The sequence below is a fragment of the Lytechinus variegatus genome, chromosome 6, assembly GCF_018143015.1.
Source record: "Lytechinus variegatus isolate NC3 chromosome 6, Lvar_3.0, whole genome shotgun sequence".
NCBI lineage: Eukaryota > Metazoa > Echinodermata > Echinoidea > Temnopleuroida > Toxopneustidae > Lytechinus > Lytechinus variegatus.
Window position 1 is genome coordinate 30,710,078 of NC_054745.1, and position 16,484 is coordinate 30,726,561.

Below are 16,484 nucleotides of genomic sequence, written 5' to 3' on the forward strand. Positions count from 1 at the left end.
TTTCTTGAATATTTATTACATACTTATTTGCATAATATGCAAATGACACTACAGAAACTAAGCTTAATATAAATCTATTCAACGTCCTTAGTGATAGCAGCATGTAAATTTCAACATTATTGAAATTTTTAAGCAGTCAATGAGAGAAAACTCACAATATCTTGACAATTTTCCATATAAGGATGCTTATTTGCATATTATGCAAATGAGGTAGATTTTTTGCACTTTTGATAAAAAACATTGAATAGAGTTATTAATCATGAATTTTCGCTCAAATAAAATTGTTTTGGACACTTAATTTCTAATTTTTGGACTATTTTCCTTATTATGCTAACTTTTATGGCTAATTTGCATAATATGCAAATTTCATAAATTTCCACTGCTTGGATTTTTTGGGACTTTTAGTATGTTGTTCAGGGGACCTTCCTGGAAAGCATTGCAGTGGAATATCCAGTGTTGCAATTAGTGGTGGGTCAAACCCTATATTGACTGGACTATTAAGCATTTTGTGGTAATGCCATGTGTTCTAATCACACTGTGAGCTCGCGTCCGTTGGCAAGGCGTCAATCCACATTTTGCTACTCTCCACCCAGAAGTTAAATGGATACCCGGGAATGACTGTTCGATCCGATGGCCGGAGTAATAATAAGTCCGTGAGCGCTTAGATACATACAATGCATGTCTTAAGCACATTATCAATACCCATACTGTTGTTACATATGTAGCAGTGGCAGGTAAGTGAATGATGTAAAAAAAGAAAAGAAAATCTTATTTAACAACTGATTTTAATGAGATTCTTAGGTTTATTGATTTGTCCAACATTGACACACACCCCGTAATACATTCATTTTAAGGTAAATCATTAAGAGAGGTGTTACACTGACTGCTAATTCAATCCACACTAAAGTTTAGTTTATTTTCAGGGGTGCCCCCTCTCATCACTACTTTTTATAATTGTCGCAGAAGTTTTGGCGACTAAAATTAAACAGAATCATAAAATTGAAGGTCTCAGCTTACCGATTTCTCAGATGTATGTTGATCAAGTAGATGTAAAAATATCCCAATTTGCGGATGATACAACTATATTTATGAAAAATGAAAATTCTTTTTATACTTTGATGGAAGAACTAAGACTTTTTGGTTCAAATGCTAGGCCAAAGATTAATTTGCAAAAAACAAAACTGCTGAAGTTTAATATTGATATTGTCCCCGGACAAATAGAATGCACTGAAGAACCGATAAAATATTTAGGTATATATGTTGGGAAAAATGAGAAAGTTGTTGAAGATTATAATTGGCAAAATAAACTAGATAAGATACAAAATAGTATTAGCGTATGGAAGCTAAGAAATCTAACATTTTTCGGAAAAATTATTATTATCAAAACTTTGTTGGTCTCGCAAATTGTGTATCCTGCAAAAGTAATTAGAGTTCCCCCCAAAATAATCAAATCTCTAAATAAAATGTTATATACTTTTATTTGGAATTCTTCAAAAGAAAAGGTTAAAAGAAATGTTTGTATAAATAAAACAAACGAAGGTGGTCTCGGTATGGTCCACTTAGAATCGAAAATTGAATCACTTAAGATTTCGTGGATAAGCAAGCTGTTAGAGCAAAGCGAACGTAGTTGGAAATTTCTTTTTAATTACTGGTTATCAAAGATTGGTGAAATTCCTTTATGTTTTGAATACAATATTTCAACAAAAGATATGCATTTTCTTTGTACAAAAGCAAATATGCCCAGTTTTTACTATGATTTTTTTTGTAGCTGGTCTACGTTAAGCTATATTGGTATATTTGGAGTAAAAAACATTGAAAATGAAATTATTTGGAATAACAGCAATATAACTTTTAATAAACGTATGTTGATATTTGAGAAATGGAAGCATGCAGGTATAATTAGGGTAAAAGATGTTATTAGAAATCGTCAGTGGTTATCACCAATTATTTTGAATAAATCTGTCTATTCGTCTCAGCTTTTATTTGATTTAGAATATGTTAAGTTAAAAAAGTCTTTTCCTGTTTATTGGTTGAATAAGTTGTTTAAGGAAAATCGTGTACTAGAATTAAAGAAAAGTGAACGAATTTTAATTTCATTAAAAAGTGGAGTACAAATAACTCTAGATTCTTTACCAACAAGAAAGATATATTCTTTATTATGTTCAGATGTATCGGAAGAACCAGGCATTGTATCTTTTTGGTCTAATCTGTTCTCATTACCAATTTCCTTTAATTGGAGCCATGTATTTTATTTCAAGTTGCATTTAATTGTGGATAACAGAGTTAGACAGTTTAGTTTTAAATTTTTAAACAAGATTTTACCATCAAGAGACAATTTATTTAAGTGGCATGTATTAGAAAGCAACACATGTAACATTTGTGGAGAAGTTGATACCACTTTTCATTTCATACTGTATTGTAAATATGTTCGATTATTTTGGAAAGTTATAGAAAGGTTGGTATTTTATATTTTCAAGATTACTATTTCTATAGATGAAAAAACATTAATTATAGGTTATGATCTGCAAAATGCCAGCAATATTATGTGTAATCTATTTTGTGTTATTGCCCAATTTGTTATTTATCGAAATTACATAAAAAGCATATTCAAAGGAAAAAGATATAATGCGAATTCTTTATGGATTGAATTCAAACTTACTATGATTATTTATTTAGAAAATTTATGTAAACAAAAATACAAGTTCGGAATTTTGAAAAAATGTGATATCCAAAAAATTATTGCATTATTGAATTGAATTGTTTTTTTTATTGTTTGTATATAAATGTACATGTTATTGTGAATAAATACCTCGATTAAGAGGATAAGAGAAAAAAAAAATTTCTGTTTCTATTCAAATCAACTTTTTTGGGCTGGTATGTAGACCATTTACTAAAATTTACATTTCGAATTGTTTAATTTGAAAAAGTTACTTCTATTTTTGACATATTTTAGTTTTTGTTACTTACTGTTGAACATGAACAAAGATTATTTAAGATAAAACAGACGTGTGAATGGTGGCTTCATTTACAAATATTTTCTTACTCCGAAATTCCTACGAATTGGGGTATCCGAAAGAACGCAGAAGACGATTTTCTTAACCTTTATTTCAGAGGGGTTTTACACTGACTACGCTAATTCAATCCACACTTAAGTTTGGTTTGTTTTCTGTTTTTATTCAAATGAACTTTTTTGGATGGTAGGTAGTAGTTTTTATTGTCTCACCTGCGAAGCTAAGTGAGACTATAGGCGCCGCTTTTCCGACGGCGGCGGCGACGGCGGCGGCGTCAACATCAAATCTTAACCTGAGGTTAAGTTTTTGAAATGACATCATAACTTAAAAGTATATGGACCTAGTTCATGAAACTTGGCCATAAGGTTAATCAAGTATTACTGAACATCCCATTAGAGTTTCATGTCACATGACCAAGGTCAAAGGTCATTTAGGGTCAATGAACTTAGACCATGTTGGAGGAATCAACATCGAAATCTTAACCTGAGGTTAAGTTTTTGAAATGTCATCATAACTTAGAAAATATATGGACCTAGTTCATGAAACTTGGACATAAGGTTCATCAAGTATCACTAAACATCCTGCATGAGTTTCACGTCACATGACCAAGGTCAAAGGTCATTTAGGGTCAATGAACTTTGGCCAAATTGGGGATATCTGTTGAATTCCCATCATAACTTTGAAAGTTTATGGATCTGATTCATGAAACTTGGACATAATAGTAATCAAGCATCACTGAACATTTTGTGCAAGTTTCAGGTCTCACGATTAAGGTCAAAGGTCATTTAGGGTCAATGAACTTTGGCCGAATCGGGGGTATCTGTTGAATTACCATCATAACTTTGAAAGTTTATTGGTCTAGTTCATTAAACTTGGACATTAGAGTAATCAAGTATCACTGAACATCCTGTGCGCGTTTCAGGTCACATACCAAGGTCAAAGGTCAATGAACTTTGGCTGAATTGGGTATATCTGTTGAATTACCATCCTAACTTTGAAAGTTTATGGATCTGATTCATGAAACTTGTACATAAGAGTAATCAAGTATCACTGAACATCCTGTTCGAGTTTCAGGTCACATGATCAAGGTCAAATGTCATGTAAGGTCAATGAACTTTGGCCATGTTGGGGTTTTTTGTTGAATAACCATGATATCTCTGTAAGTTTATTGGTCTAGTTCATAAAAAGTGGACATAAGAGTCACCATGTATCACTGAACATCTTGTGCGAGTTAGAGTAGTATTCAAAGTCAGCACTGCTGCTATATTGAACCGCGTGATGCAGGTGAGACGGCCAGAGGCATTCCACTTGTTAGAATTCGCATTCCAGCTATTTTATCTAACTTTGAAACGTTATTTTTGTCTTTTTCAGCATATTTCAGTTTTTGTTACTAATGATCAAAGATTTTCAGATCCTTCCATAAACGATTTACTTACTCGCAATTTGAGACACATGCTTTTTTCATACACAGGAAACGGACAATAACGTTTAAATAACCATGAGGGCCTATGCTAGGAGTATAGGCCTAAGGTTTAGGTCCATCCATGTCGTATTGTGACGTAACCGCCGAATAACAATGTTGACACTACATTTATAACAAATTTAATAATGATACTCTAGTTAAACAAAAATTATGATGGAAATCTATGTACGGCCTTTATCTTCTTTCTTGTCTTACATTTAAGTTTGTCCAGACGGATGGGTGTATGGAGGAACGAAGTGTTTTCTGGAAGTGGCTGGCCGACTATCCAACTGGACTAGTGCGCGTGACTATTGTAACGGTCTGGACGAGGTTGTACTCGGAAACGGAAACAGAGTTGGACCATCTCTACTCCTCATAGAGAGCGAGGAAGAGTATGATCTTCTCAAACTCGGCATATCCGACCTTTGGTACCACTACTTTTTTTTCTGGTTGAACTGTCAGGTTGTTGACATGGATATTACTTGCTTCACAGACAGAGCCGGAAACACAAGTGACTACCGAAGTAAGCCTCTTTCTATGCAACTGACAAAGAAAATCTATTCTTTCTTCTCCTGTGGTTTCAAAACAAAGAGAGTGTAGTAGAAATGTCCCCTTTCCTAATGGGTGCTCTTTTATTGTATTTTTAAAGAGAATAGGAATGATAGGGGAAAAAGGGTGGGGTGATGTCGGAACCCCCTGAAAGGGTAGCTGACGATGTCTTAGCCCTTCTGTATAATTATGTAGCTGATAGAGAAAAACATACTTCTTTTCCAAGTGGTATGTAGCTTTAATTTCAGCAGCTCCTCTAGGGAGTAGGGCTCGCTATCACGTACATATAAAGAAGGCTCGGTGTAAAAATGGCAGAGGTAAAATGGCAGAGGTAAAAATGGCAAAGGTAAAAATGGCAGAGGTAAAAATGGCAGAGGTAAAAATGGCAGAGGTAAAAATGGCAGAGGTAAAAATGGCAGAGGTAAAAATGGCAAAGTTAAAAATGGCAGAGGTAAAAATGGCAGAGGTAAAAATGGCAAAGGTAAAAATGGCGGAGGTAAAAATGGCAGAGGTAAAAATGGCAGAGGTAAAAATGGCAGAGGTAAAAATGGCAAAGGTAAAAATGGCAGAGGTAAAAATGGCAGAGGTAAAAATGGCAAAGGTAAAAATGGCAGAGGTAAAAATGGCAGAGGTAATAATGGTAGAGGTAAAAATGGCAGAGGTTAAAATGACAGAGGTATAAATGGCCAGTCTTAAACTCCCATGCCAAAAAAATCCAAAAGCCCCTCCATGTACAGTAGATTAAATAAAAAAGGTTCTGGGAATAAAAAAATTATATTGTTTGACTAATGGAAAGGGTAACATTTTTTTAATCATACTGTAAACTTTCTGCCCCAAATTGAAACACACTAGTTGGTTTTTCTTAATTGATTCCTGGACTTACATGAACAGCCTTCTCATGTCAAATTGCTCTTCTGATATTCAAATTTGAAGCACACTTTGGATCCCAAGTATTGTAATTAGTTAATTAAAGGGGAAATTCTCCCTGACATAAAGTTTATTGTAAAAAAAGCAGGAAATAATTAAAATGATATTGGTTAGGGTTTAAGGGAATTCATTAAAGATTTAAAAGCTGTTATAGAATTTTATATTTTAATGGTGACTTCATTTGCGAGCATTTTTTTTCCTAATCTGTTGTAACAAAAAAATATCAGTGAAATGTCATTAAAAAATGAAAATGTTTTTTCAATTTATTTCATTTTCAACAGAACGAAGTAAAGTGGTCAAAATAATTACAATGAACTTATAAAGACAATATAAATTGAGGCATGTACAAATTATATTTTTCCATAAGTAAAACGAAGTATAATATGTTAGCAAAATATTATAAAATCCTGAGAAAATGGGGGGGGGGGGTCCACTAAAAGCAGTGCTTGTATTGTATGGACCCCTCTGAATAATTATTGTAGTATATCAACATACAAATCATTTCACATCCGCTCCTGAAAGACTTTTTCAGCATTCATGAACCACTGATTAAAAATTTGTAATACGTAATAGCGGTCGGTTACACTTCGTAATTCCGAAGGTTCTTTACTCCGAAACACGTAAATTGCCTATCTCGATGTTCGTTAATCCGAAAACTAAAAAGGGTTCGTTAATCCGAACATTTGTGGCGTAATTCCGAAGGTTCGTTTGTCCGAAAACGAAATGAGCTCCCTGCTCGTATATGACGTCACAGATCAAAAGTTCAAACTTCAAAAACATGTAACTTTCTCAATCTTTGACGGGTTTTCCGTAAACCTTCACCAATAGAATTTTCTCCTTTTTTTACAGTAAATCATGTGTCAGGGTGAATTTCCCCTTCAAAACAGGTCGATAGAATGGTACCTAAGCAAAGCCTATAAATTTGAAATAAAATCCTTGATTCGCTACACATTTCCAAATTCAGGCGGTAACTGTTACCATAGAAACTACTATAGGAACCTGCCTTCCACTGGACTAGCTGCAATGAGTTATTAAATTTAAACTCTAATTGCTATTATTATATCATGTACTATACGTATCATATCAATATCTATTCGGATCCATTATGATGTTGAAATATGAAAAATTACTTTTATTACAGAACGTTTTGTTATTTTTCTGTTATCCAAGTAATGCAAGTGGTTCGAAGAAATCCCGAACTTGTCTATTTCAATTCGTTTGGTATGTATGTGATGAAGTGCTGTTCTACTCTACGAAATGGCCAAGATAAATCCTTTCATCACTCACTAACTGAAATCATTCTGGCATGGAAATGTTTGAGTTTAATCATATCAACGATAAAGTATAGAGCTGACCTAAAATGATTAAAAAATCTAAATAATATCTTTTCAGTTCATAATGCTCATTCCGTCATTAGGATTCCATTCAAGGCCAATAATTATGACTGATAACTGGAAAGGCTCTGTCTTTTCCTTGTTGATGTAGTATGTCATCTACCTCAGTCATTTTTAACTCTTGCCATTTTCATCTCTGCCATTATTACCTCTGCCGTTTTTACCTCTGCCATTTTTACCTCTACCATTACCTCTGCCGTTTTTATACCTCTGCCATTTTTACCTCTGCCATTATTACCTCTGCCATTTTTACCTCTGCCATTTTTACCTCTGCCATTTTTAACTCTGCCATTATTACCTCTGCCATTTTTACCTCTGCCATTTTTACCTCTGCCATTATTACCTCTGCCATTTTTACCTCTGCCATTTTTACCTCTGCCATTATTACCTCTGCCATTTTTACCTCTGCCATTTTTACCTCTGCCATTATTACCTCTGCCATTTTTACCTCTGCCATTTTTACCTGGCACCATAAAGAAGTACCTGGCACATCGAAGCCTACCCCCTCGAGGAGATGCTGAAATTAACCAACTCCTTTTGCTTATTTGGCCTATTTCTTGTAAAAATTCACCATTTTGGTTCCCTAATTTAGGAAAAAGGGTGTTTCTGCTATGCAATAAAGCAATTTCTATTTTCGGTTGCATTCTAGTCAGTATAATTAGTGTAACTAAGACGCGGAGGTTGCTTTTTCGTCTCGTTTTATCGCAATATCGTGTAATACATTTGAAGTATCTGCCCTTTATCTAATCAAATCAATACATTGACACTGTCATGAATGAATATTCTCTTCTTTATATCCTCTTTCATGTCAAATGCTCATAATCTGAATTCAGTTGTTTATGTTTATGATAAAACAGAGAGTTATCAATATACATGCAAAATTTGGACCAAAAACATGTACATTTGGCGATGATTTTTCTTTTTTGGGAAAAATATTGCTCGGATTTTCATTCTCACCTTATATATAATTGTTTGAAACCACAAAATCGTAAAATATCCTCAAACCTAATATACTTAGCTTTTCAACATGCAATTATCATAGCATAATAAACACAACTTTAGAACGAAGTAATATGATTATAAAAACAGACAGAGACAATGGACACTTAATGACTAGCTGTGATTTGCTGTCAGGTGTCCATGTTAGGCTTAGTATTTCTTTTAATATTTTGTGTTCTTTTACTAAATTTGCTTCAATTAACGGATGTTTCCTAAGCCTAATTTTTTTACCTTTTCAGCCAATCACTGCCTCGTTGTTTAGCTTCTACTACGTCAGTCTCGTCTGTTTCGGTTTTAGTATTAATTCGTTTCTCATTCTGTCCATTCATGCGATTTTATAATACTAAAATTAAAATAGTTGGATTAAACTTTTAAGGCGATTATTGGGCTTTATGTTTTTATTTGTTTCCACTTTTTTCAGATTGGTCTAATGATCCAAGTTCATACGAGATTACTGACTGCGTGGTTGTGGGCATTTGGAGTGGCTCTTGGAACACATATAGCTGTTCGTATCCGTACTTTTTAACCGCTTGTCAAGTGAATGTGTTTGCCTAAATAAATACACCGACATAAAATGCACTAATACCCTTCTTTAGCATGCTAAGTAGAAGAGAGTGAAAAAAATATTTAAGAGTTTCTTTGGCACAAGTTTTCGCTAATTTCTGAGATTAAACCACGTGCACATCTCAAGCTTCAGTGAACCCTAACCTCGACACGTTATATTTTCCCCATATGTACTTTGTTTTTTCTGCATTCAATTAAATCATTTTGGGGTATTCTTGATCGATTTTGACAAGATCATTTATAAGCTCAGAATGTGTCTTTTTCAAACTAAAGAATTACGTTCGATTTCTCAATCAAGGTGTTTTTTATATACCCATATCATAACTCCTTAAATCAGACCAGTATTTTATCAATTTTATTAAAATAGTGACATTGTTGCGATTAACGAAATTCAAAATTTATTGTAATGCTTTAATGTGGCACCTTGGCCAGGTTGCCCTCATGTCAATTAGGTTATATTATCAATATCAATTGAGTATGCTATCATATTTTCATCCCTATATCATAGATCTTTCTACCTTAAAGCACACACAATCTGAGTCAGTCACTGCAGTATGGTACACGATCATACTGTGATAAACTGGAAGACGTTTTCACACTCCTTGCGTTTAAACGCAACTAAAAACTCAAACGCAAGTTGTGCGATGTTGATTGGTTGAAAATCAAGTTGCGCATGATTTTGAGAGTTGCGATTGGTTGCAACTCTTTCTGCAAGGGGCCCCAGTAGAGATAACAATTGGTGATTTCATGTACGGTGTTCGGTGTTGGTGTTGAGAGCGTGAAAAGGCTGCTGAACCGAGCCCCAACACCGAGCTGAGTTCAGAGGAGCGATGCCGATCGCGTTATCGATATCCTATGACGTCACGCCTCTGCGCTGCGCTGCTGATCATCTCAACTTTACGCGAGAAATTCTCGACGACGAAAGTGAAATCGGGAAGAAATTGCAGTAAAATGTTATTGTACAGAATGCACAGGTTAAAATCACTGCAATAATCAGAAAGCATAAATATTATTTTTCATTAAAATGTGTAAAACTCTAATGATTTGCGCTCATCTTAACTGTAATAGATAATTTTACGGGGGTGTTTCATCGTGTTCGCCTCCTGTTCGTAAACTACAGTTCATCAACACCAACACCGAACTTGAAATCACGATTTCCCCAATCCCGGGGGTTGGTGTTGGTGAATAGGGAAATTGCACGTAGATCGTCAACACCAGCTGTAATGCTCGGTTGAGCAGACGACATTCAACACAAACTGCAGGAAATACGTCATATTTTCCGAGGTCAGTCCCAACACCAGCGTGATTTCAAGTACGGTGTTGTAGCTGGTGTTGGTGTTGTCCCAACACCAATGTAAATTATTACCCATAGTGACCTATCAAAACACAGACTATGTGACCCAGTTCGTTGCACTGGAATTGTAGTGTAAAGTAAAGAATGACTGATCAATGTCGTATTTTTTATTCATAAGTATGTCATGTAAGTAGTCATTGGCGGCGGAGCAGAGGATTATCTTTTGGTGGGGGGGGGGGGGGCGGCTATTGTTGCGTTCCCCCCCCGAAACACAAGAGATAATCCTCTGCTCCGCCGCCAATGTAAGAAGTACGTATATATGTGATGTAAACTTTGCTAAATGAGAGATGTAAAATTTCTAAATAAATGATGGATTGTGGTCTTGAAGTTGAACTGAAAACCTTTGTAAAAATGGCTTTAATTATTTTGTGCAACTTATTCCCGTTCAAATCAACAACCAGTCGCTATCCCTAAGCGATATTCAATATCACACTTTCTCTAAAACCGAATGAAATTTTAAAAAAATGACCGCCCTTACCAACAGATGGTGACAATCAACAAGTAGAAAACGTCAAAATGTATAGGTAAAGTGTTTTCGCCCTCTTGATCGAGGGAAACAGGCAAGCTGCTTTATAGGGCACACGAGAGTAATTCATCTGCGCGCAAAGCATGCCGGACAGGCGTTAGTAAAGATCACATGACTTTATTAATTAAAATAATTCATCAAAAATAGATCAAATGTTTGTATATGAAAGGACGATAAAGATAATGCTATGTTCATACTCTTTCATAATTAAGGCGTTCGGGGAGGCTAGACTGCATTTTTGTATTTCATTTTAATTATTACCCACAATGCAGTTCTGGTTTTTCTGGCAATGAACTGGCCGAAATTATGGTTGGTCTTATTTCAGGCCATTTAACTTTTGATTGAGCTGGGCAAGTACCTGATTAACATATCAAGTCTTAATGTACTGTTAAATAATGTCAGTGAATTAAAGCAAAATCTATCGAGGGATTGATTTTTAATGATTTTTTGATGAGCTATGATATAACACGTGAGTGAATGGGGGTCTGTAATACTCATGTGTGCCCATAATCAGATAAATTTGTGACTGCAGGATAATGCGCGTTACCTTTCCATGACATCCTCTGCCATCACGAAGACTTACAAAAGATAACGAGGGTTAGATCGAGGTTCAAGATCAACTCCCACTATTGCGACAGCCAGGAATTAACGTTAGACTTTACACCTAATGCTATCTCGGTTCCATGCGTTATTCATGCCACCTTTGCTAGAGTATTTTGGAGATACCAAATTCATTTTGTGTCTGGCCTCGCTTATGTTGGAGAAACTAGTGATTTTTTTTTCGCAACTGCGACGCAGAACGAATTTAAGAACAGAGTCAATGGCAATGAACAGCTAGGTCTTTGTCGAACATTGGTGAAACCGGAAGAGCAGTTTCGTGGTGGAAATTTGTTATTTTTCCAGAAAGTGATGCTTTGATTCACCAAATTTCGACAAAGGATGCTTGGTTGTTGATGTTTGTTGTTGTTGTGAAGGGCATTTGACAATATATTTTCTAGGTTCTTGAAAGCGTTCTTTGTGAATACTCCCTATTGTTCTTTACTTTGGCTTTTCAATATAGTCCGCACCAGTGTGACCTTGTTCCCGAGCATAGCGCCCTCACAGTTTGTCACGTTGCAGACCGTTGAACCCATAGAGATGTATATATATCTCTATGGTTGAACCACACCATGGCTCTCAAGAGTTTACACTTTGAAAATATCCCCCTATTAAAAAGAATACATCATGGGGCTTCGTTTTTAGTACATATATTGCTACATATCACCTATCACGCACATGGACATCCTCTGATACACCCAGCCACTTTGTACTTTGCATCAATATGTCTTATTTATCGAAGGAAACAGTTAATAATAACAAGCTTTGCTTTGCTCTTTATCAGGTTTCTATTTTATTTCATGACATTATATTATATTTGACTTTACTTTGCAACTTTGTTGAAATTTTGGAATGAAATGAATCCGTTATCAATCAATCAATCATTCAACCAACCAACCAACCAATCAACCAACCAATCAATCCACACCCGCACACACACCCATACACTTTAACACTTCATATAGCAGCGTTTACATTTTCCCATATCTCCCTTTTCTCATTGGTATAGTTTGTCGCTGATCATAATAGACAACTGTCATATTGTTGTACCTATACCTTCAAAATGGCTTGACCGAGTTCGAAGCGGTTAGTGCGTATGTTTAGCCCTTTACAAGTATAAGGGGGTTTGTGAGGGTGTGTGTGTGTGTAGATGGCGATGCGTGTTGGGGGAAGGTGATGTGTTATGTGTGTGGATGTGGAGACGAGGGTATGCGTGCGTGTTTGTGAGGGTGTGTATGTGCGTGCGGTAGGTCACTTCTGCCTGCACAAAATATTTGTTCACACTTTAATTCTTCAGCCGTCAACCTGGCACAACTCAGATTTTACCACCCTCTTGAGATTGACTCAGTCATACGCGCAAAGATCCATATGAAATTGGTACCGGAATATACAGGGAGAAGATTCTAGTAGGACATATCGATGTATCAATAGATGAGACTTTTTTTCTGACTCACTTTGCAGAATGTTAGGATTTTATTTTAATTAATTCTTAAAATGATTTTACTATACTCATGTCGTCTTCCGTAAACTTACACTAGAACATAATGCAACCCCCCCCAAAAAAATGAGCCCTCCACCAGCTGTGAATCAAAATAAGAAGACATACTTAAATAAATCACAATTATCATTTGAGTTGTATTATATTTCCTCTTCTATATAACGCTAATAATCTTTTGTTACACTCACTTCAAACAAAACGACCCTTGTAAAAAATCGGTGAATCAAAACAGCCGAATCTTAAAACGATGTGCTGCCCTGGTCCACCAACTTTCGACAACGACCCCTTATCTCTCCGTTGTGATTTCAGTGGGTGCGAAAATATGCAATTAATGACTCTGCGTGGGAGAGAGAAACACGTTAAGCATGGACCCGAAGTTGATTGTCGTAGCCATGCATAAGTTAATTGGGAATATGTCGGTTGTTTTCTTTTTTGCTTGTCAAATTTTCCTATGGTAAATGTGCCCCCCTGGAAATTTCTGGATCCGCCCTTGCCGAGATCACATAAGAATTCAAAAACAACTGGCGACTGTTTCGCATGAAAAATGAGATACTGAAACAAATTCACGTGTTTTTTTTTTTTACAAAGTGATACTGAATGTTCTGTAATCCTAGACTTCGACCCAAAGAAAAATATAATGCATTCAGAAGTTTCCCTCCATTTTTTCCCCAAAATATATACATGTATGCATCAATACACCAAATATGATGGGAAGAAGGCTTAACTCATCCTTATTTGTAAAATTTGATTTGATATTTTTCCGGAATTGTCGGATAAGAAGAGAAATCGTGCTTGTTTGTTTATCATGTTCACATTCAAACATTTCTTGCCTTTATACTTCCAAGACTTCAAGAGTGTTTAATTTCCATTCAAACATAATACAAATTAAACGGATTAACTAAACAAAATAGTTTATTGCAAGATGGACCAAAGAGTAAGATTTAGTATAAAGAATAAGTATGAATTATGAAAATGAGAGAAAGAGGGGGGGGGGGGGCACAAAAAAGTCATGCTGTTTGTATTAACTGTTTTTTAATGTTAACTGTATTGTTCCAATATTTTACATCGCCCCAATAGCAATCATTTAAGAAATCGTTTGGGGCTTTTTAACAAAGTTTGAATAACGAATAATCAATTGATCAAACAATTTTAAGAGTAAAAGAAAGTAGTTGCTGCAAACAATCATTTCTTGAGAAAGTCTTTTAAATCAATGGTTAAATTGTCAAAATAATATACATCTAGATCTGGTATATTAATGTAAACTTATCTTTGTAAAATCATGAAATCTTAGCTCAAAATTGATAATTGTGATGATCACTAACACAGAAAAGCATATGTGGGACAATGTATTAATACTGCTTCAAAAATACCAGACATTTTGATGGAATTCCGTGCTTATTTTGCTAATTTCTCAGCAATTACGCCGTTTCTTCCAGAACTCTTTGGCACATATTTGTTATTCATGCAAAACACTTTGAGGGTAATTTCATGGGATTCTGTTGGACTCATTTTAAGATCGTTACCACAACTGGTTTAAAATTTAATGTCTACCTGGCCTTTCGGAAGGAAAAAAAATCAATAACACCACCGGAAGCCATGCAAAAATGAATCTAGATCCTTCTTGAAATTAATCTGCTTCCTTGGAGGAGCCCCTTCTCCCCGATAGAAGACCCCCCCCCCAAAAAAAAGAGATAAATAGGTAACAAGGCAAGGTATGTAGTATCATAATGTGGTTGTCGGACTCCGGAGAATTGAAATTGTTGCGATGACAGTTAATGAAATACACCATGTGTTTTTCTTTGTCAGTGCTAGTTTTTAGTAGGAAACTTACGAGTTACCTCCACCATTTATTATCATTCACATCTATTCACTTAAGCATGAGTACTTTCACATTTTTTTTGTGCCAGATTTTCGTCAACACGAACCTACTCCATTTTGTCTCTCGATTATCAGTTTTTCTGTTTGATAGTTATCATCTACCATCTGTTTACAAAATGTTGAATTATTCGCTGCTACCAACTTTACGCGATTCCCTCTTGAACGAACTATAGTTCCGTTAGTGCAAGTTCGTTGATATTCTTTAAGAAGCCTGCGAAAATGGGCAAGATCCCGCTGGAACCCCGGACCATAGCGAGCAATCTTCGCCCAGAGCGATTGGTTGAAGTAATCGTACAGGATGGAGTCCGCGAAGTTCCATCTGCCCAGACGCGCTTCCTGCTCTGCCGTCAAATCGGATCGGAATTTTTCCTCACGCGCGTTCTGCGTTATGTACACGATGTCTTTGAAGTCCCAACACATTAATCTCCGGAAAATAACCAGCGATTCGTCAAAGTATTCGGCGATCAGCACTAAATCGATGATTCTATCGAGATGTCTTATCATCCGACTCACTTCCTCGGTACTCCCGAAGTTGTCTGTATCCGCCAGATCATAAAGTTGTCCGTTTCGCGTATACCAGCGCGCAAACCACGATGCGCGACTCCAATAGAATGCGGGATTTGTTAGGAAGCGCGTCAAATCTTCAGTAAGCGTGGTGTTTCTATCGAGAGGACGGAGTCCCATGCTGCCCCCAGCGTTGAAGTGAGAGAAGGCGGATTCAAACTGAGAACGTGGTTTTCGGATGATGGTGATCATCTTGAAATTCGGAGCCATCAACTTCATCAACTATATAAAACAAATCAAAATAGAACATATATTCAGGGGCCCGTTTTAAAAAAACGTCACAATGATAGTTCAAAGCAACTGAAATCGGTCAATTTGATTGGCTAATTGTAATCTTGTTAAAGAAATTGATCACTTGTTGTTACGACAGGTCCTTATGGAAAGGGACCTAGGTCTTGCTATCATAAAGCTAAAATTTATCAAAATAAGAGACCATAAATCAATCAGAGGCTACTATAGTTTAACAAAGACTAATGGTTATCCCTAAATTTAATCGCCTGCTTAACCCTATTTGTTCACGCAATTCGCAAAAATAACCTTGACCGCGACAATGCTTACAAACATGGAGGGATTTACTTTGAACTTAAAATATACCTCACCTGAGCTAAATTGGGCAACATCCTGAAGTGTGCCGTCATCAAATTATAATTTCGGTAGTTCCCGTAATCACCCTCCCTGACACACATTGGAGGCAACAATCTTTCCACTTCTAACTTCTGCACCGTGAAATGACCATGCGAGTGCTTCCGGTTATACATAAACGATAACTTCCGGGTGAATCCGAAGCGATTTATTATCGTAGCTAGTGTGGTGCTACCGGTCTTGTGAGTTTTCACGAAGGCGAGATTTGTCAGAGGTTTACAGGCTTGCGTCCATGATTCTTTCAACCTTGAACGTTTGCAATCTTCGAGAAGACTTCCACCGCTTGACTGCTTCCATGGTGACGTCATTGGTAGACCGGGACTTTCCCTTGATCTGTATGATGTCATCAGTGTCAACGAAGGAGATCGGTACATCCATTGTAGTGTTAAGAGCAAGAGTACAAGGATACACGCACTGGCTAATATCAGAAAATTCTGAAACGAAATGGGGAATGCAGAAAGGGAGACATTTTTAGATTGCAATCCCCATACAGATAATGGAAAAAAAGCTAGAAAATAA

General features: G+C 36.1%; 2 protein-coding genes across 2 annotated transcripts in view; one reads left to right on the forward strand and one right to left on the reverse strand.

Annotated features, from left to right (window-relative positions):
- The window catches only part of LOC121417706, a 32,709-nt gene extending 23,803 nt beyond the window's left edge, over positions 1–8,906 (forward strand). Inside the window, exons 5-6 of the mRNA XM_041611439.1 lie at positions 4,697–4,996; positions 8,764–8,906. Coding sequence (XP_041467373.1) covers positions 4,697–4,996; positions 8,764–8,897 — 434 coding nt within the window. The 3' untranslated portion in view covers positions 8,898–8,906. The remainder of the gene's footprint in view (positions 1–4,696; positions 4,997–8,763) is intronic.
- A 5,889-nt stretch (positions 8,907–14,795) lies between these two features.
- Positions 14,796–16,343, reverse strand: LOC121417707 (galactosylceramide sulfotransferase-like). The gene is made up of 2 exons (XM_041611440.1): positions 16,212–16,343; positions 14,796–15,545 (listed from the first exon to the last, which is right to left on the reverse strand). Exons 1-2 carry the CDS (start codon positions 16,341–16,343, stop codon positions 14,796–14,798), a joined length of 882 nt encoding a protein of 293 aa, XP_041467374.1.
- Between the last annotated feature and the right edge of the window lie 141 nt (positions 16,344–16,484).

What these genes read in the sequence shown, in the direction of transcription:
- LOC121417707 (XM_041611440.1), bottom strand. Translation starts at nt 16,343, where the DNA reads ATGGATGTACCGATCTCCTTCGTTGACACTGATGACATCATACAGATC. An exon ending in GAAGATTGCAAACGTTCAAG is followed by an intron (nt 15,546 to 16,211) that starts GTTGAAAGAATC and finishes TGTTTTATATAG; the next exon opens with TTGATGAAGTTGATGGCTCC.